Raw genomic sequence first — 22,092 nt, 5'->3', positions numbered from 1 at the left:
AGGCGGGGTCACTGACCGAGTCCTCCTGAGAGAGGAACCCCGGACCGGAGCGAGTGCTCCTCCAGCCACCAGGACAAAGGCCACTTACATCAATTAAATGCTTGACTTCGTGTTTTTTGAGGTCACTTCCAATTTTGGCTGCTAACAGCACACATGCCCCAGCACACAGCTTCCGGTTCTGTTTGTTGAGCTTCCCCTTGAGGGCGAGCTTTTCGAAGTAGACGAAGGCCATGGCCACCGTGGGCTCCTCAAGGCCACAGTCCTCCTGCGCCAGCTTCCGCATCTCTCGTTTCAGACTGGAGAAAGACAGGCGGGAGGGAACAGTCTTGTGAAAACTTGAGAGTTTTAGGGGACCCCAAAGGAAAAGACTCCCCCATCTTGAAAGCTTTTCTCTTTCTCTTTCCCAGAGGGTGGCCTGGACTGGGATTAAGTCCCTGGGAGTGTGAGGGCTGCATTATGCATGGGGAGCAGACTTACAGAGCTGGGCTTTGGACTTTTCTCTGTTGGTCAGGTCGTATAGAACATGTTTACGTTTTTCTTTTTTTTTTTTTGAGATGGAGTCTCACTGTGTTGTCCAGGCTGAAGTGCAGTGGCACGATCTCGGCTCACTGCAACCTCCACCTCCTGGGTTCAAGCAGTTCTCCTGCCTCAGCCTGAGTAGCTGGGACTACAGGCGCGCACCACCACGCCTGGCTAATTTTTAAATTTTTAGTAGAGACGGGGTTTCACCATGTTGGCAAGTCTGGTCTCAAACTCCTGACCTCAGGTGATCTGCCCACTTCGGCCTCCCAAAGTGCTGGGATTATAGGCGTGAGCCACCGCGCCCAGCTGTCCTTTCTGCTGAACGTGACAATGACTGAATCACTGGAACCACAAGAAGGACCACTGGACAGGTGACAAGCTTCCTGTGTGTGGCAAGAGGGGTTTGGAGGGAAAGGTCACAGGCAAGCCCAGCCTCCCGTACCTCCTAATTTTGCTGAGCGTCAGCTTAATGTGAGGAAACTTCTCCTTGAAGGTCTCGTTCATGTCCTTCTTGAGATCCGAGGGCTTCACGTAGTCAATCACCGTTGTCTGTAACAGACAGGGGAACACGGATCACTCCTTAAAACAAGGGTTGTATGTAGTAATCATGCGCCAACTACGACCAACTTACAACTCCCAAGGCCATGAGCAATGGGAAAACTTGGATTGGAGCTGCGACAAGGGCTCGGCGGAATCCAGGAGCCTGAAGCGGACCGTGTCTTTCTGGAGGTGAACAGAAAACAAGTCACCACCGTTAGGATGAGGTGACACTTAGGAAAGCCGGCCTGTGGACCACCAGAAGTCAGTGCCCGAGAGGGAGGGGTCCCTCTGTCAGTTCCCAGGTGTCAGCCTGTTCACACGGTACAGGGTTTAAGCGCGTGGGGCTTAGATGTACACAGACCTGGTGTTCAATCCCTACTTGACCATTCACTAGTCCGACAGCTTTGGGAGACTTAAAATCACCCCAAATCTCAAGTCCCATTTCTGTAAACAAAAACCAGTACATTGCCTACTTCACACAGCTTTCTGAGAACTGTACGAGAAGTGCCGTGCACAGTGCCTGGCCTACGGCAAATGCTCAATAAATATCAGCTATTGTTTAGTTTTTTAAATGGTAGTAAAACATACATCACATACAATTTACCATCGTCACCATCTTCAGGCGTACCATTCAGTGGCATTAAGAACACTCACATCGTTGTGCAGCCCTCACCACCTCGGATCCTTGGAGTCCTTTCTGAATACCCTGGTCTTCCTCGCTCCTCTGTACCCTGCACTGTGAACTCAGAATTCAGCAGTTTTTTTCTGGGTTTTCCCCAGTTCATCTCATCCCTCCTCGAGAGTACACTTGCCAAGGCTGGGTCTTTTTCGGCTGACTACATGCCACAATCTTTTTTTATTTTTTTTTGAGACGGAGTCATGCTCTGTCGCCCAAGTAGTACAGTGGTGCAATCTCGGCTCACTGCAACCTCCGCCTCTTGGGTTCAAGCGATTCTCCTGCCTCAGCCTCCCGAGTAGCTGAAACTATAGGCACGTGCCACCACAGCTGGCTAATTTTTGTATTTTTAGTAGATGGGGTTTTGCCATGTTGGCCGGGATCCTCTTGAACTCCTGACTTCAGGTGATCCACCCGCCTCTGCCTCCCAAAGTGCTGGGATAAGAGGCATGAGCCACTGTGCCTGGCCTACATTCTATAATCTTAATCATCCAAAGCTCAGGAAAGAAGAAACGACAGATTTTGATGTGAAGGTCGATTCCCTGGATGACTCACGCCTCCAAAGCCCATCAAAGGTTTCCTTAACAGCTCTAACGGAAGTTGGTGGCTTTCTCTGGACACCTCCATTTATAAGACACAGGATTTTAGCGCAGATATGTGGAATGCCTTTGGTGTCAGTTAGTAGGAAGGAGCAGGCAAGCAGCCAGCACATCCCAGTTCAAGTGATCTTGATGGTCCTCTCTTTGCTTCTCCGGTGAATAAAGGCAAAGCACAGCAATATTAACTCCAACAATACCACCAGACCTGTTCAGAGCCACAGTATTTGGACACTGCTCTCAATGCCAAGGTCCAGCAGAGTGGGCCCCTGTGGCAGCCCTCCAGGACAGGTTTATTTCCCTTCTACTTTTAAGAATGGTCTCCTCTGGGTTGAAGGGGATGTAAGATTTCATTTTGGAAACAGGCAGTAGAATGGGGGCCATATGTAACATGCTCGCCTCAAGCTGGGAGGGCCCATCAGCCAACTCTCCTGTTTCCCAAGTAATCAGCACCTTCCACCAGCTTCTCAACCCCTCACCCCCCCATCCAGGCACCCTGAACTCCCAGAGACAGGCCGCTCCCACTCTTCCTCTACAGAGGAAGGTCATGAGGTTTGCAATGATGTGAGCAGGCTCAAGTAAAGTCATCTGCCTTTGTTGGGGGCCTGGAGCCCCGTGAGCGCCAGCAAGGATATCCTGCTGCTTAACCATCATGCGGATTTTCAGGCTGGGTTCTGTTGAAGTGCCTGTGGGAGGGGGACTGGATCTCTCCTCACAGCAACCACAGCAAGTCTGCTTTGCTCCGTCTTATTTGTAGATACACAACACTTCCCTTGCAAGAGAGATCTCACAGCTTAAATGTGCAAATATGCAAATGTGTCCCACCTCTGTTCCCAACAGAGGCTCAGATAAGTGAAAAGGCTCGCCCCAGACCTGAGTGAGCCGCAGGCAGGGCCGGCGCTGGGACCCCGGTCTCCCAGAGCAGCTGCTTCCCAGCTCGCGCCCCGTGCACTGCCTTCCTACTTTTCTCTCCTTGATGGTACTGAATAAGCAGCACAGAGTAGCTCCCTACCCAAGGGCTCTCACCAGGATGACTGAGAAGATAGCTGGCAGTGGAAAGGGCTGGCGGGTGGTGGGGCAGGTCCACCTTCAGCAAGTCAGGCAATAGGGAGAAAGTCACTCAACCTCCCTGAGCCTTACCCTTATCTTCTCCAAAACGAGATGAGACAACCTCATGGGGCTGCTTCCCAGGTTTATATTGAAGATCAAAGAGAACAAAATGTATGTAAAAGATGCTGGCAAATCTCATCAGAACCACAAAGCAGAGACAGCAGCAAGTCTGGGCTCTGCTCCAGCCCCACTGAGTCAGTCTCTGAGGGCAGGGCCTCGCATCTGCACCATGACAAGTTTTCCAGCTGATTTCTATGCGCCAAAGACCTGGGACTTACAAATCAGACTCTCGTCTGGCTATCGCCCACTCCCGGTTCAGCTTGGGATACCACTTCTGCAGGCTCCTCCTCCTAAATCCCCGGGGCTGAGGCTGCTCTCCCCCAGACTCACCTTCTTTCTACTCTATGATCTGAACATCCATCCTCCTCTTGGGACGCCCTGCTGTGCTACGGAGGCTGGAAAGCTAACGGTTATGCTTCCCTGACTCCTTTGCAGCTAGGATTCCAAAAACAATTCTGGCTCCTCCTATTGGATGCTCCGGTACATGAAGGCAGGGCTCGAGCAAGGGCTGTGCTTCTGTTGTTTATGCTGCCAAGAGGCCCAGGGCAGGAATCCTCAAGCCCTGTCACTACGCTTCGGGGTTCTCATGTGGCAGGTGTGGACCACAGCAGGGCAGCATGGATCTGGAGCCAGCAGCCAGTGCCAGTTCCCCAAGTCCAAAGCCAGAGTCCGGGCCCCAGGCGGCAGCAGCCTCCTGCGTGGCACAGTTCTGAAGTGCGGCTTGGGGATCATTCCTGAAACGTCAACTTAGGTTATTCTGTCCGCCTCCTCAATGATTCCAGTAAGTAAGGTGTTTATTAGATACCTTTCTTCCTTTTTTTGAGACAGAGTTTCACTCTCATTGCCCAAGCTGGAGTGCAATGGTGTGATCTCGGATCACTGCAAATCCTGCCTCCTGGGTTCAAGTGATTCTCCTGCCTCAGCCTCCCAAGTAGCTAGGATTACAGGCATGCGCCAACACACCCAGCTGTATTTTTAGTAGAGATGGGGTTTCACCATGTTGGTCATGCTGGTCTCGAACTCCTGGCCTCAGGTGACCCACCCACCTTGGCCTCCCAACGTGCTGGGATTATAGGCATGAGCCACTGTGCCCAGCCTTTAAAAAAAAAAGGAAAAAAAGGGGAAAAAAAAAAAAAGACATAGGGTCTTGGTATCTTTTTAGGTGGGACTCTAAACCCTGGGCCAAGTGATCCTCCTGCCTCTGCCTCCTGAGTGGTCCGGGCTGCAGACCTGTGTCCCTGCGCCAGCTCCTCTTCCTTCTTAAACTCACTAGAGTGGATGCTGCACTTCAGAACTGAACCACGCCGGGTGCACACGCTGTACTTTGCTGATGGCATTTACCACTACTGAAACTGAACCTGGCTCGGGGAAGGGGGAACAGAGGAAGAGCTTCTGATCCCCATAAAGGCAAAGACAATATCCAGTCCCTGAAGCTCTGAGTCCTGCCCCCAGCCCTGAGCCACACTTCCCGACCCATCCCTGCTTTAGAGGACCCGTGAGAGCCAACAGCTCAGCTCAGCCTGTGGTTCTCGAGGGGGCAAGGGCGGCAGAGAGTGCCAGGCCCACTCTGGTCTGGGCCTTGCAGGAGAGACTCTTTTTTACAAGCAGCCTTGTCCTAGCTCTTGGGGTCCAGAGCTGGGGACTCTGTTTCCTGACAGAGAGGCAGAGAAAAATCCAAGCTAGGCCCTGGCAGGGGGTGTGCAGGGAAGGCCTGTGAGCAGACGCTGCGAGACCCTTGGCCCAGTGAGCCCAGTGCTTGGCCCCGCATAAGTGGGGCATATGTAGAAGTGCCAGGAGGACGAGGCTCTCTAGTCATCTTCTAGGCGACAGACTCTTCAGCGTCCCGGCCTTCTGTCCCGGACTCCTGTCTGCTGCGCTGTCTTCAGTCTTGCTTTTGTCCCTGCTTCTCTAAGCTGCGGCTCAGTGGGGAAGAACACAGGCTCAAGAGCCAGAGCCCTGGGTTCAAACTCCAGCTCTGCCACGTGGTGCCCGGCGGCCCAGTGCACACTGGTTAGGAGCTCCATGCCTCCGTTTGCTCCCCTGGCTTCTCCAGCACCCACTTGATGTTGACAGCAGCAGGCGCCTGATCTGTGGGGCTGTTCCGTGTCCCGCTCCCGCTCAGCTGCACAGGATACACAACTGCCACAGTGGACCAGACAACCCCCAACGCGGCACTGGCTGCCAGAGGCCGGCTCGGAGGGTTCTGCACACACGCTGCATCTTGAGGCCATGGCTCTGCACCGGCCCCACACTGTCCAGAGTGTGGAAACTGGACGGATCACTCTGAGCCCAGGGCCACCCCCCTTCCAGGCAGGTTCCAGAGGGGATGACAGTCCTCGATGTCCTCTCAGCTGCAGGTCCCTCTGAGAAACACTCTCTGGGATATACGAGGTCATGATTCCCCGGCACATCCCGTCTTGAGGGAGCCTGATGGTGGCCCTTAGAGGCCGGGCCTCCCAACCATGCCGAGAGATAGCATCCTCTCTTCGGTGCTGGGGGTGAGCTGGAGAGGCGGTACTAGGAGACTGAGCCACAGAAGTGGGATTACCACAGCCCCCCAGCCACTCATTCTTTCTGGTGTGGGACTGAAGAAATGAAAAGTGAGGCCAATGCTTTATTCAGGATTGAACTGTACGAATTATAACAACTTGCAAGCTGGGTGTGGTGGCTCTCACCTGTAATCCCAGCACGTTAGGAGGCCGAGGCGGGTGGATCACTTGAGGTCAGGAGTTTAAGACCAGCCTGGCCAACATGGCAAAACCCTGTCTCTACTAAAAATACAAAAATTAGCTGGGTATGGTGGTGCATGCCTATAGTCTCAGCTACTTGGGAAGCTGACGCAGGAGACTCACTTGAACCTGGGAGATGAAGGTTGAAGTGAGCCAAGATGGTGCCACTGCTCTCCAGCCTGGGTGACAAGAGTGAGACTCTGTCTCAAAAAAGTGAAATAAAAAACCTTGTAATGCCTGGGTTTTGTCAGTGCACGCTACTGTAAATCAAAAAGTGCCAATTAAATAGGCAGCAACTCCTTCTTGGCCTGGGACAGTCTGAGTGACAACTGTTTTTTTTTTTTTTTTTGAGACAGAGTCTCACACTGTCACCGAGGTTGGAATGCAGTGGTGCGATCTTGGCTCACTGCAACCTCTGCCTCCAGGTTCAAGAGATTCTCCTGCCTCAGTCTTCCAAGTAGCTCGGACTACAGGTGTGCACCACCACACCGGCTCATTTGTGTATTTTTAGTAGGGACGGGGTTTCACTACGTTGGCCAGGATGGTCTCCATCTCCTGACCTTTTGATCCTCCCTCCTCGGCCTCCCAAAGTGCTAGGATTACAGGTATGAGCCACCACGCCCGGCCGTGACCGCTGTTTTCAATGCCACCGAATTCCAGGCCATGGGATTCACCAGACGAAGGGCTCCTTGTGGCCTGCGGCAGGCCCGGGCTGTGTGATGGAGAGGGGCTCCAACCCTGCAGCAGGCAGTTGTGTTTTTGCAAGGGTGCTCATTCCGTTCATGGAGTGACAGGTCACTTGAATGCACTGCGGAGCACTTGAATGCCTGACTGCAGGGAAGCTATGTGCACAGCTGTGTACAGGGAAAGGGGAAGGTCAGATGGAAGGGACTGTCCACAACACAGATGTCCGAGACGCAGTTCACAAGGAGGCCCTGCCTGGCCTGCCCTGCTGGAGACAGTCTGGAAGGCCTAGAGTGGGAGTGGACAAATTCTTTCTGAGATAACAGGAAGATAGAACACTACAACTTAGTTACCTAGATGAAAAGTCTCCCATATCGACTGCAGAAACACTGATACATATTTTGCTTTTGAGACAGGATCGGTGACCGTTGCCCAGGAGGGAGTACAGTGGTACTCACTACAACTTCCGCCTCCCGGGTTCAAGCAATTCTCGTGCCTCAGTCTCCCAAGTAGCTGGGACTACAGGCGCACGCCACCACACCTGCCTATTGTTTTTGTAGAGATGGGATTTCGCCATGTTGGCCAGCCAGGCTGGTCTCGAACTCCTGACCTCAAGTGATCCGCCCACCTCAGCATCCCAAAGCGCTGGGGTTACAGGCGTGAGGCACCACGCCTAGCCCATCCTTTGCTTTGTATAAAAACAAAGTCTTGACTTGTCATGAGAAGAGCGAAGGGGCCTCCATGGAACTGAACTTGGGCCCCATCCTGGCCCACTGTACCAATGCTGTGAAGTGAAGGCCCCTCAGGTGGGCGGGGGTATAACGGGGAGGATGGGAGGTACACACGCCCCAACAACAATCCTGGAGAACAGTGAGGGCCTCAGAGCAGATAGGCTGCTGGTCTGATTCCAACCGAAACAACAGAAAAGGTACTTCCACTCCAGGGCCTGATAAAGCTCCGGTCTCCATTTCCTAGTCTCCTGTCTTCCAAGTCTCCCCAGGAACTCTTATGAGCAGTTCTAAGCAGATGTGAGTTTGCCATACACTCTGCTACTGTTCTCCTCTGACCTAATGCCAGCCCTAGTGCTGCCTGCACCCCAGGAGCTAGCAGCAAGACCTGGGGCAGGTATGCAGCCGCTGCAAGCCTTGGTTCCACGCCATGCCTGTGAAAGGAAGGAGGGATACAAGGCAATGATCCACACAGCTCCTTCCAGGGTCAACTGCCACTGCGGAATTAGGCTCTTCTGCTTTGGCCACACTTGTACACGGGCGTTCAGGCTCAGTTGGGCACTGGAAAGCAGATGTTCTGTGCTTGTTAAGGCAATTAAGCAGCACAGCGGCCCTCGACTAAATCTATCTAACCACCAACAGATGGGCATTTCAGCTGTTCTAGGCATTTAATCCTTTTCCTAAGAGGACAGTAAATCACAAGGAAACTATGGAAATAAACGGGTAGCCTACGCAGCCTGGGGCTGCATTTGTTGCTATTTCTACCCATCGAATTCAAAATACCGAATCCTGGATCGACTCTCCCTCCCACTGAAATGAAAGGGTTTGCACATGGAGAGGAACACAGGAAGAAAAGCTGCCTCTGCTTCAGGTTTACACGGCCATGGGGAGTCACTGGGTGGCAGAGTATGTGCAGTGTCAGATACTTGTCAACTCTCTGGTGCTACAGGACTCCTGGAGTAGTGTCTCCATCCACTTGAGATGACACCAGGTGACTGGCCCTGAGTTCACCCACACCCAGAGAGTATTTGGATGCACTTCTAAACGCAAGCTGCTGAAACAGTGGCAGTACAGCATGAGCCAAGCTGCGTGGAACGTCATGTTCAAAATCACAAAGCGACTGTCAAAAATCCGAGTCAAATACATAGAGAGCAGATGCTGCAATATCCTGAGTGAAATGTCAAACTCATATTTTGTTTTGTATTAGTTTGTTTTGTTTTTTTTGAGACAGTTTGTTGCTTGTTTTTTTGTATTAGTTTTTTTGTTTGAGATGGAGTCTTGTTCTTATCGCCCAGGCTGGGATGCGGTGGCACGATCTCAGCTCACTGCAGCCTCCGCCTCCCGGGTTCAAGAGATTCTCCTGCCTCAGCCTCCTGAGTAACTGGGATTACGGGCGCCTGCCACCACGCCTGGCTAATTTTTGTATTTTTTAGTAGAGATGGGGTTTTGCCATGTTGGCCAGGCTGGTCTCGAACTCCTGACCTCAGGTGATCCACCTGCCTCCGCCTCCCAGAGTGCTGGGATTACAGGCGTGAGCCACGGAGCCATGAGTTTTACAAGAAAAAAATGAATTGTAAAAGGTGTTGGAATTCTAATAGTGCTGTTAACAACAATAAAAAGACCAACCAACCAACGAACAAACAAAAACCCAAACCCACACCCAAAACAAGCTTCCCTTCTCCATACAGCACCATCAGCCATTTCAGGCACTTGATGTGAACACTTACACCTAAAGCTGGCAGGATGCCCCTCAGCTACTGCCCAGGCCTGCGCACCTGAGGGCGCCCTTCAAGCCTCAGGGAAGTGCCACAATAGGGAAGAGCCGAGCTACTGTGCTTCTAATGTGATGTGGCATTTTCTTAAAGAGGGCCCCTCCCCAGAACTGAGTAAGCCTCAGGCATCTTGAAACCTGGGGCCTTGGAAAGGGTCTTGCATTAGCTTCCCAACAAATCCACCTGCAGACAGGTAACAAGTGCCTAAATCATCCAGGTAACTTCTAATGGAAATATATATATATATATAAATTATAATAAACATGACTGTTATTAAATTATAATTTTTATATATTTATAAATATATACTTATATCTATCTCTATCGGGGGACGGGCAGAATCTAATCACCTCATGGAATTAGTCTTTCTTTCATTGAGTCAATTACTTCCCACTGCTCAGTATCTCATGCTGTACTGAAAAAAGTTCTAAGATACATTCCCCCAACACTGGGGAGATGTGGGGGTAGAGGGAGGGCTTTCTCTACGAGTACTTAGATTTTAATATTCGGTAAATAAAAAATAGACACTTTATCATGGAGATCAATCCAAGAGGTTTCTCTCGAGGTTCACATGCGTATGCGTATCATAAACAATGTTAGTTGGTTTTCTTTTTGATGTGAACATGGTGCAAGAGGGATTTCTTAGAGAGGAAAAGAATCCAGAAATGCATTCAGATAACTGAATTTTGTTGGCATTATCTCAGCTCTCCCGCTTACTTTCTCCTCTTAATTGCTTTCCACACCCATAAAGAGGGGGGAAAACACAAAAACCCAGTACCGACCTGGGCTGCCAGGTTCTAATGATACATAACCACTCTCTAGTGAAGCTTTAATTATATGCCAAGTGGTGCAGAGAGCTGGCAGCATCTGCCCTCCCCCAAGACACGCCATCGCCCAGCAAGAGTCTGCATGTAGCCAGGCGGCTCAACATGCTCTCCTGTTCTGTGGTCACCTTCTAGAAACTTGAAGACCAAACCAACAGGCCAGCTGCAGTTTGCTTTGCACACCTGCCCCAGGAATTTTTTTTATTTTCGTTTTTGAGAGAGTTTCGTTCTTATCACCCAGGCTAGAGTGCAATGGTGCAATCTCAGCTCACTGCAACTTCTGCCTCCTGGGCTCAACCGATTCTCCTGCCTCAGCCTCCTGAGTAGCCAGGATTACAGGCGCCCGCCACCACACCTGGCGAATGTTTTTTGTACTTCTAGTAAAGATGGGGCTTCACCATGTTGGTCAGGCTGCTCTTGAACTCCTGATCTCAGGTGATCACCCACCTCGGCCTCCCAAAGTGCAGGGATTACAGGTGTGAGCCACCACGCCCGGCCTGGAATTCTTTTTAAATTCAAAATCTCTACAGTAGATAGAGTGGGATTCTACAGTAGATAATAGTGGGAGTGACTTGCATGGATCAAAGTTTGCCCTTCTACAGTAGATAACAGTGGGAGTGACTTGCATGGATCAAAGTTTAAAAATACAGATATGGGTGCAAGACTAATTTGAAAAGGGTGCCACTTGCACTCTAAATGACAGGCTTTACCTCTGGAAGCTTCCCACTCTAAGACATGTCCTGACTGTGGCGACGAGGGGCCTTTTTATATTACACTGAGGACACACACGCACAGAGATAAACATTCAGCTACATCATGACTGGCTAACAGCACCTACACTAGGACTCAGAAATCCTGCTCCTACGTATTTACCCCAAGGGAAATGAAAAAGTATTTCCACAGAAAGACATGCACAAGAACATTCATGGAAGCTGCATGAACAAATGTCGATCAACAGGAGAAGGGATAAACAAACTATACTACATCTATACCACTCAGCTTTTTTATTTTTATTTTTTTGAGACGTAGTTTCGCTTGTCGCCCAGGCTGGAGTGAATAGTGCGATCTCGGCTCACTGCAACCTCCACCTCCCGGGTTTAAGCGATTCTCCTGTCTCAGCCTGCGGGGTAGCTGGGATTACAGGTGCCTGCCACTATGCCCAGCTAATTTTTGTATTTCTAGTAGAGACGGGATTTCACCACGTTAACCAGGCTGGTCTCAAACTCTTGACCTCAAGTGATCCACCCACCTCACCCACCTCGGCCTCCCAAAGTGTTGGGATTTATAGGCGTGATCCATTGCACTCAGCAATTTTTTAAAAAATCTACTGATACACATAACATGGGGAAATCTCACATGTTAAGTTGTATGAAAGAAGATGGACCCCAAAAAAGTGTATGCCATGATCCTATTCACATGAAGTTTCAGAATAGGTGAAACTGATCTATGGTGACAGAAGTGAGAACAGTGATTGCCTCTGCAGGAAGGGGATGGGAAGAGTGGGATGGGGAGGGGAACTTTCTGCAGGGACAGAAATACTCTATATCTGGATCAGAGCGGTGGTTACAAAATTCATGGAAATGCACACTTCAAACAAACAAGTGCATTTGATTGTCTGTAAATTACTCCTTTTAGCGGTTGCAGCAGGATTTGATGGGTGAGAGGATTAGCTCATCACTTTTGAGAGCTGCTTGATTCAGCAGAGGCTACTTGAGCATCTCAGAGCCTGATTTCCACAGGCACAGGACATCCCAAAACAGTGGAGGACAGTCCCAGGATTTCAGGTGGGTGCCTCTGCTGGGCTGGCCACATTGGACTGCCCTGGGGGCCCAAGGAAGACGGGACAGGCAGCAGGACTCCAGGGCCTCGGAGGCTGATACTAAGGGAGGTGAGCAGCTCCACATCATTGGCCTGTGACCAGCAAGCCTGCCCCTTCCCCAATCACCAAGCATTCCCACCCAGGAGGGAATCTGCCCTCTGTCTGGGCAGAGATCCCCATACCAGCCTAGTGGCCAAATGTGCCCCAGGCCCTCAAAGAGGGAGCCAGAGGAGCCAGGGCCTTCGGAGCCAGTGCCTGTTTCAGCGGCAGCTCCCTGTGCCTGGGGCCGAGTCAGTGGGGAGGGAGGGTTTGTCAGCATCATCATCTGTGGGCTCTGCCTCCTGCCTGTGTGTGTGTAGAGGGAAGGGCAACGACTTTTACAGTTAGAAAAATCTATTTTATGCAAAACCAACCCCCTTCATACTTGGGGTCTTTCTACTGGGCTCTCCCCACCAAAATCTGGCAGGGCCGCCTGCTCTTAGACCTCAGTGCTTGCTTCAATGTCATTCCTAGGGGAAGTCTTCCTTGAGGCCTACCCCCTGGAGCCCACCCTCCAACCCTTCTATCATTTCCTGCCGTTTGTTTGTTTTGTTTTGTTTTGTTTTGTTTGAGACAGGGTCTTGCTTTGTTGCCCAGGCTGGAGTGCAGCGGCACAATCTCGGCTCACTGCAGCCTCTGCCTCCTGGTTCAAGCGATTCTCCCACCTCAGCATCCCCAGTAGCTAGGACTACAGGCGCCCACCACCATACCTGGCTAATTTTTGTATTTTTAGTAGAGATGGTGTTTCACCACGTGGGCCAGGCTGGTCTTAAACTCCTGACCTCAGGTGATCCACCCGCCTTGGCCTCCCAAAGTTGTGGGATTACAGGCATGAGCCACCGTGCCTAGTCTCCTGCTGCTTTTCTAAGATGGTTCCTTCCTCATGATCATGGTGATCTGTCTCCTTGTTTACTGTCTACTCTCTGACATCCCCACTCACTGCAAGGTGGAGAAGAACAGGGGTTGTGGCTAGTTAGTTCTCTACTGGGTAAGGAAGCCTGGCTCATAAAAAGGCCTCAATCAATACTTGTTCAACAGGCGAATTCTATACCTATTCCCCAACACACAAAAATAAAGCAAACACCCCAGCCCCCGCCCCTGCCCAACTGCCCCACTCGGATTCCTACAAGTTCAATGCAAATGTATGAGAAACAGCCTGTAACCCATGTCGGCTTCTAGGAAAGAAGTCTCCAGGCAGCTGGCTTGAGGCCCTTTGTAACATACAACATACTGTCAAGAACTTAGACGAGAATGCTGAAACGTGGATTTCCCACATTTTATCAAAGTACCAACATCTGTGGCCAGAATAGGAAACACGTAGGTCTCCAGGAGCCGACCAGGAAAACGCAGTCCATGTGCAATTCCATTCTCTAGAGCGTGGAGTATTCCCGGGAGCACTGACTGCAGAGCCAATGCGGTGAAATGACAAATGATCCACTTGGGAATATCAAATGAGGAGGGCAGGACATACATGCTGACTTGGCAATCTTCTAGCACAGTCTAAGAAGGAAAAGTTGTATGTGCGTACGTGCACATGCACATACACACATACCGTGGCCCGGAACCTCAAGGCTCACAATGAAATCATTTAAAGAAAAAAAAGATCAGATAAAAAAGATCAGATCTGGCACCAGCCTGACACTAGGCCTATAAAAGGAGAGGTCGGCATTATCACCAGGCATAACCTGTCTGGTAGGAGAGCTCCCGCCAACATCGATCAGAAATAGTGCACCTTCCTATTCTCTTGGTTACCTAGAAATCGGCTACACTGTTGGCCGAAAGAATGATCTTCATGTCCAACCCCGAGGTCGGCAGTTCTGGGGCTGACTGCTGAGGAATGTGGGATTCAGAGACAGCTGGGGAACGTGAAATGAGCCCCGAGCCAGGAGTTCTACCCTTGATCCCCCATTTCCCGTCTATCAACTAGGAGAGCCTCATTTGGACTCCCTGAGCCAGTTTCCTGGCCACGTTGCTTAATAAATAAAGTGAATTTTAATAAATAAGGCAGTGAACCACATAAAGCATCCTTATTCTTACACAAGGTGCTCCCCCCTTGACATCAGGGCAATCATTCTGGCCATTTATTGAACATTTATTACGTGCTAGCCTCTGCCAAAGATGAATAAGCCTTGTTTTTTTAAAAACAGGTCATAGAGTGGAAGACAAGTAACTACACGTGGCGCTGGTTTTGCTTTCTGTGTTAGGAGTTGGGGCACGAGTGAGGGAGGGTGAGGAGTAGGGACAATTTTAAACTAAATGCCTTTGACTTGAATGCATTCTCCAATGACTAAATGCATTCTGACGCCATGTGGCATATGAGAGTGACCACTGAACGATGTGCCAAAGAACAAGAGGATAAATGCTGAAAGTAACTGGCCAGGCCCCAAGTTCTGCCTGGTGTTTCTCTGACAAACAGCGGAGAACCCTAAGTTCTGAATGAAGATGGGGGTGCCCTTTGAGTACGGGGGATTGCTTTTCACTCTGGCTACTGCAGATACAAAAGCCTAGAGGAGAAAAAAAACCTCCTGGTTCACTCCTGAGGCTGGGACTCCTGAGAACAGCTCAGGCTGGGAGCACGGGAGGGAGGGAACCAGAGGAGGAAGCGCTTGGTTGTGCTCGCCCTGCCAGGCCCGGCTCATGGGCCAGAACATGCAAAAGGCAGGGAGGCGGTGGGGGTGTTCTGGGTGGACGGCTCCCACCTGATGCTGCGCATGGCAGGCCTGGCCAGTCGACTCCTCTGAAAAAGTGCAGCTCCCCCTCCTCCCATAGCAGGCGGGGCTCTGCTTGCCACAAGAGTCAGGGCAAGTGGCCCAGAGAAAGCACCCAGGGCCCCGCCAGGCCCCTCTGGTGTCTGCAGAGGAGATGGCAGCCCTTGGTGGTGGGAAACAGTGGTCAGCCGAGAGCAGAAACCAAAATGACACACAAGGAAAAACAGGAAGAGTCCATGAAATAAAAACAGCAGAGAAAGGTTCTGCATGTAACACCCACAGTGTCCTACTTTCACTTTCCCAGGAGAGAATTCTGTCATCCCCAGCCTGGGGCCAAATGTTTGCCCAGCGTGCACATGAAGGCCTGCAGCCTCCAAGGAACTCCAAACAGAGCTGTGCTTGAACTCAGCACTCCCAGGGATGGGCCTGGTCCTCTCCACTGGGGTCTGTGGAGGTAGAAGCTCGGACATCCCCCTTCGGAAGAGAGGGTCCTCCAACCTGGGCTGGTGACTCTGTGGACGCCGGCAGCCCAGCCTTTACAAGCATCCTGAAAGTGGTGCTTGCAGGCCAGGTGGCCGGCAGGATTCTGGACAGCAGGCAATACTGGTCCTGCCGTGGGCACCCACACCGGGGAGCTCCTCAGGAAGGTCCCCCAGGCAGAACAGTCTTTGAACAAGCCCCCAGTCACCTCCAACCCACGCTGGGGCAACTGAGGGGCTGTGGCAAACCGAGCCTCCATGCCACACTACTCACCATGTAGGAAGGGAAGATCAGAACGCGTTTGTGCTTGCCACAAGGCCACTGGGGGTCATCCAAGAGATTTGGGTCATAGTCCATGAAGTCTCCCAGGTCACTACCTGAAGATCACATGCAAAATGCAAAATGATCATTAGCGGCTCCGGACCCTCCCCAGCAGAGACAGCCAGGAGAATGCCAAGTATAGCTGCACTGAAGAAAGGCTGGCTTTAGGGCACTTAGCTCAACGTCACCGCACTCACTGACTTTTATTAGACATCTCCGCGTGCCAGTTAAGTGGATTCTCCTCTCCAAAGGGTTCACCAAATTCTAAACAAACTGACATTTTTTTCCATTTTAGAAAACTATGTATTAATCTCCCTGAGCCAGGAGAGCAAAAACCTTTACACAGTGTGCAAGAGGCAGAGGACACTCTCAGAGTGTGGCCCCGAAGAGGTGCATTTTGGAAACTTGCAGATCAAATTCGGAGACGCCTGTGCAGCACGATTTGGTGTGAATACTCCCAGGCAGGCTACTGTGTCTGTATGAATACAAATCAGAGTGGCCACCAAGGCACAGCTGTGAACGATCAGAAGTGGCCGGAACACCAGGACAGGGCTTCAGAACTCAGCACTTGGGCAGACCTAGGGAACTTCACATTCACCTGGAATTTCCCTGAGAGTAGAAACAGCACTGCTTCCTGAAGCATCTTCTCCATGTGCCAGTTCTTACAAAGGTTTGACCAGCAAAGCTAGAAGTGTGCAGATCTTCCTTCAGCCGCCAAGTCGGCTCACCCACTAGGACCGGCACAAAGGAAACTCTGACACCTGAACCTGCACTTCAGAGCCCAGATTTTTTGTTTTAAAAGTCCGAATTGAGCACCATGAGAATATAGGACAGAACCAGGTCATTGTTGGGAGGAGCTGAGTGGTCAAGGAAGCTGGGAGACGCAGCCATCTCTGCATGGTGTGCATGGCCTTGGCGTCTCTCCACGTGGAAGTTCAGGCTGTCAATGACTGGGGCATCTGATTAGAGAGAAATCACCTGTGGCTTCACTGTGGGCCTGCATGGCCTGAGATCAGGCTTTCCTAAAAGTCACGTCACCTGTAGGCCCCCGTCTTCCAGTCTGCATCACAGGGAGACCCAATCCCCATGTAAACAGAGACACCTCCCACCACGAGCTACCACACCCAGCCAGGCCAAGGTTACCTGTGTCGAGGCTCCCCTGGGTGCCGCTTGCCCGGCCTATGGAGAGGCTGCGGTGGCTCAAGTTACGGAACTGGGAGAAAGAGGAAGTGGAGTCTATGGTATTTCTCCGGGCTCCAAAGGCATTTGTGGGTAACAGAAATTGGGTATAGGAAACAGTCTAAAAAGTGAAGACAAAAACAGGCCAGTGATTATTCCAAGGCATTGCTTGCTCTGCATTCTGATCAAGCTACAGTTGTCACCCCACGTTCAGGTCCACTTTCTCCTCTTTGCAATTCTGAAATCCAATGAGATCTGAAAAATGACATTTGTTTTGGTACTCATTGGTGCCAACACCCAACCTGAACGACTTAAGGCTACACATAGTTTTAACTTACCCACCGGGTCTGACTACTCCTATCACATGGAAGAAACATGAATGTATTTGACAATAAGGTACTATCTCAGAACCTGCTGGGGTGTTGTGTAATCCACGAGGCACACACTGCATTGCTTTTTATAATCCATCAAGTGCAGAATCCCACAACACTTCAGGCCCCGAGTCCCTGGTGGGGGCTGTGGCCTCCCACCCTGCTCCTCTGGCAGACGCCGCATATGACCCTCCATTCTATCCCATTCTCCCTGGCTCCTATGGCGACACTTCCTCGTTAGGGGTGAAGAGAGCAAATGCATTGCTTTTCACCTGCCCAGGCAAGCATCTTGCATGCACCCCATCTACACCTTGAGCTCCCAGCAGCCTCATCAGCAAACAGACTACCCCGGGACACATTCCCCAAGGAACACTTGTATCATTGCCATACACGGATTTTGGAAGGGTTGATGAGGACTGTCTGGACCCTGCACAAAGGGGAGGGTCATCTTCAGCCTTTCACTCCTGAGACTTCAACCCCACGGCTTGTTGCCTATGGATGGAAGAGGAATGTGACCGCCCTGCTGCCCCGTGGTCACAGTGTAAGACTGAGGGACTCATGGGAAGCTATGACACTTTCTAGTGGCCTGAATACTGCTTGCTGACACCACCAGTTCATAGATGCTCAATCCACTCGTCATTCCACCCCGAACATGCCTGTGTGTGAGGTACTCATAACTGCACGTTCAGTTGTAAACAGCGCTGGCAGAGAAATAATACACGTGCTGTGGGAACTCCTGCCGTGCTGCTACTCCGTCACCGGCTGCACACTAGGGGAGCCGGGCAGGCTGGCATCCCATGCCTGGGAATCTGCCCCAGACCTTGAGTCCTTCACCTTGAGAGAGGCTTGTGGGCTGTCCCCGTCCTCTGCTTCCTGACCCCTGTGCCTTCAGCACAACTCGGTGACCGGCAGCCTGGCAGCCTTACCTTCCCGTCAGCACCCAGCTCCACACCTTCCAGACCAATGATCTCTTTCAAACTCACTGCGCCAGCTGATTGTCTTCCTCCGTCCAACTTCAAGTCCCTGGGAGGACAAGCCAGAGGGAAAAAAATGCTTTTGTGTGCACCCCAAAGAGCCATGAGGATGCTTACTGCATGAGACAACACGGTCACACCGATGAAAATGACCAGGTGAGCCCTGGTGATGGGACAGCCCTTTTTTCCTCCTCGGGGGCTTGCCAGTGGCGCCTTGTTGCAACCGCTTTGACGTAAATGAAATCCAACTGAACAGAAAGCCTGAAGATGAAGCTGATGGTTTACAGACATCCCTCCCTCTTCCACGAGGCCCCTTATGTTCCTAGAGACGGCCAGTGAACATGAGGCCAGAGAGCATTCCCTGGGCATCGTGGGACCACAGTTTGCTGGAATCTAGCTGCTGGCTTCTTTCTTTCTTTCTGTTTTTTGTTTGTTTGTTTTGTTTTGAGACGGAATTTCACTCTTGTTGCCCAGGCTGGAGTGCAATGGCACGATCTCGGCTCACTGCAACTTCTGCCTCCCGGGTTCAAGCGATTCTTCTGCCTCAGCCTTTTGAGTAGCTGGGATTACAGGCGCACACCACCATGCCCGGCTACTTTTTTGTATTTTTAGTAGAGACAGGGGTTTCACTATGTTGGCCAGGATGGTCTCAAACTCCTGACCTCAGGTGATCCACCCACCTCGGCCTCCCAAAGTGCTGGGATTACAGGCGTGAGCCACAGCACCCGGCCTGGGTTCTTTCTAATGTTGTGTGAGACCACCTCTCCTTGCTGCTCCCCTTTCTTAGGAGAAACGAATTCTTATCATAAACACCTACTGGGTGTATTGTTGGTGATGAAAGAATTAATGCCACAGTAGTCACCTCTACTACCTTGCCAGACCACCTAGAAAATGAGTATCTTTTAATAAAAGAATAATCTCTAGTAATAACAAGTATTCATTCATTCATTCATTCATTCGGGGATGAAGTCTTGCTCTGTTGCTCAGGATGGAGTACAGTGGTGTGATCATGGCTCACTGTAGCCTCAAACTCTTGGACATGCGCCATCCTCCGGTCTTGGCCTCTAAAGTGCTGTGATTAGAGGTGTGAGCTATCATGCCTGGCCAAACAAGCATTTATTTAGTACTTTACTATTTCCTAAGACGCACACATCATTTCTTTGGTTCTTTAAGAAGACGCTATGAGAAAGGTACTACTATTTTGATCCAATTTACAGAGGAGGAAACTGAAGCCCTTGTGAGATTGCCAAGGTCACTGGGATGGCGGGCTGGAGAGTTCATCCAGTGTCATTTCTAGTACATCACACTGCCGTGGAGATGCCAGACGGACTCGCTGTGACTATGCTCAGGTGTAACTGCTCACATCCCAAAGGACCACACCCTTCCCCTACAGTAATTTTTAAAATTTGCCACATATTAGAATCGCCTGGGGATCTCTGACAAACTGTTATCTGGCTCCCACCCCCAGACAGTTGGCATGGGGTGTGACCTGGACATCGGGAGTCCTAAACACTCCCCAGGCGATTCTAAACTGCAGCCATGTTTGAGAATGACCAGGTCTTCGTGTTCTCTCTGACACCCAGTGCCTGTTAGTGAAAGCCACCTCAGACCCACAGCATACTTGCTGTGTGGCCTGGATGGAGGGACCATATTCAGGGGCTGATCTCCTACAACCTATGCAAGAATGAATATAAGGCAGGGGCAAATTGCTCCCAGCCAAAGACAAAGTCATCAGGTAAGAAGAGAGGAGGGAGCCAAGCGAGTGCCGAGAAGAGAAGGGAAAAAAAACTATCCTCAAATGTAGAAAAAAAGCAGGGATGCTCTGACTCTGTTAAGCCATCATCCTAGTCTCTGGGCATTACATGAATGAGCCGGCTCCCTTACCCTACCTGTAATGTGGAGTCTGATTAACAGAAATGCCCATGACCTTCTGTGCCCAGTAAGTGCTGCATTTCCACAGCAGGCTTCCTGGGAGGCCATGGTAGTGCCACCCTCAAAACATCTCTGGAGTCCCATTCAGAATCGACACTAAAGTCATGCAGACGAAAGCCAACAACCTACTCTGTTCACACCCACAAGACCGTCTGCCCTACTGCTGCACCTGCTACGCAGGCAACCCAGGGCAATTCTTAAAAGGCTTCTTAAAGCAATTACGGATGGAGATGATGAATGCATCGGGGCACTGGCATAGGGAAGCGCCTACAAAGCAAAAACGTGAACAAGGCAATAAGGCAAAAATACCTGTGGTGGGCAGGGAGGGAGGGGGCTGACCACATGCAGAGCAGGACAAAAATAGCAGTGTCTTCCTTTTCATTCAAGGACCAGCAGCTCAGTTCCACGGCCTTCCTACTTTTCCAAAGCCAAACCCAGCGAGCATGGTCTCCAAATTGCCAACTCCCAGATCATTTTCTCCTTCCTTGTTTCCATTTTGCCAGATGGAGAATGTTACTTAGGACTGAAATTAATAGAGAAGTAGGGAGTATCTTTTTGGAGTGAGTAGGCCAAGGGAAATAAGGAGAATTCCAATAAGCCTATACTGAGAGGGTTCTCAGATGGAGAGCTGGCTGCAGGCAGGGGCAGAGTCTCAGTCCATTTTCATATCCTGTCTATACAATGTCTGATATGTAACGACCTATTTACTGAGCTGAACTGGTGTGGCTCTTTGCTGTCTCGCTGGTACTGGTACATACAGATGGCAGGAAACTGTATGATTTTCCACTGTGCCCCTTTTCATCTGTCTTCAATTTGCTCACAGGCTCACTCCTTCCCTGGGGCAGCCTTGTCCTGGCCAACTGTCTGCCTGCCACCAAATGTGCACATCACACATCACAGTTAGCAGAACCAAACCAGTCGTGCCTCTTCCACACTCCCCTTCTTGGCACTTCCACCAAAGGAAATGAAGCACTACCAAAAAAATAGAGTCATGTGCTCAAGTCCAAGATTCCATTCCATGAGATAAAACCCAAACCCATTTAAAGAAACAGGGATTCTTAGACCCAGTGGATTGTCCAAGCGTCTCAGCGACACTTGGGACCACACGTGAGATGGGCAAGGCTCCACCAACCCTACCCACAGAACTGGTCCCTTGAGAAACAACGTGACTCACTGTAGTCACCACTTCCCCCTGGCTTTCCACTTACGTCATTCTGCTTTCTAAATTGCTAAGGCCAAGCCAAGCAAGAAAAGAAGCAAGAATAGTGGGGCCACCCTTAACTGCTACTGGAGACACGTGAGGCTCGTTACAGACCAGTGCCATGCAACAGAACCGCCTGTGATGACGGAGATGGTCCTTATCTACCTTGTCCCACACGATGGTTACGTGTGGCAACTAACTGCTTGAAACGTGACCAGTTGACTGAGAAACTGAATTTTTAATTTTAATTTTAATTAATTTAAATGTAAATGGCCACATGTGGCTAGTGACTACGAAGACCCAGTGCTTCTTTGGCAGGACTTTTGCTACTCTTACAAGTTCCTATGGCAAGATAATATAGTCATAGATATTTAGTGACTTGGATTTGGTCTCTCAGTTTTCTTTCCAAGAGTGGCCTATTTTCTGCCTATTGCCTCTGGGGATGTTTACATTACAGGCCCCTGCAGATGGAGCAGCAGTGCAGGATTCACCTAAGTTGGGAGGGAAATGACCATGGGGTCCACAATCAAAGGGGGCCCACGCCCTACACCATCAGCACCCCAAGAACAGGCTCCCCGCCATGATAAAGATTCGTCACTCACAGCTGGCACAGAGCAGCAGATCTTTTTGCCTGGAGGGGTCACGGGGCGGGTGTGACAGAGTTTTGGCAGTGCTAGGGCAACCAAAGGAACAATAACCAGTGTGTGTTCCCCCAATCCTAGGCATTACAGTAGGTTCCAGGTCCCTCTTTGCACAATACTGGAGACGGGGAGGGAGGGGTGCCCAGTGAAAAGTGAGTCTCAATTTCCCCTCAGCCTTGTCGAAGG

At 50.7% G+C, this 22,092-nt stretch overlaps 1 protein-coding gene across 5 annotated transcripts in view; it reads right to left on the bottom strand.

Moving 5' to 3' along the window:
• The window catches only part of CABLES1 (Cdk5 and Abl enzyme substrate 1), a 125,160-nt gene that overhangs the window by 4,903 nt on the left and 98,165 nt on the right, over positions 1-22,092 (bottom strand). For all 5 annotated transcript variants that reach the window (XM_025365236.1, XM_025365233.1, XM_025365234.1 and 2 more), the window contains 5 exons: positions 18,085-18,181; positions 16,752-16,908; positions 15,561-15,664; positions 965-1,071; positions 89-296 (listed from right to left, as the gene is read on the bottom strand). In XM_025365236.1, coding sequence (XP_025221021.1) covers positions 89-296; positions 965-1,071; positions 15,561-15,664; positions 16,752-16,908; positions 18,085-18,181 — 673 coding nt within the window. The remainder of the gene's footprint in view (positions 1-88; positions 297-964; positions 1,072-15,560; positions 15,665-16,751; positions 16,909-18,084; positions 18,182-22,092) is intronic.

This window comes from Theropithecus gelada, chromosome 18 (genome assembly GCF_003255815.1).
Source record: "Theropithecus gelada isolate Dixy chromosome 18, Tgel_1.0, whole genome shotgun sequence".
Classification (NCBI taxonomy): domain Eukaryota; kingdom Metazoa; phylum Chordata; class Mammalia; order Primates; family Cercopithecidae; genus Theropithecus; species Theropithecus gelada.
Note: the sequence above shows the minus strand (reverse complement) of the source record. Positions and strands in the feature narration are given on the sequence as shown.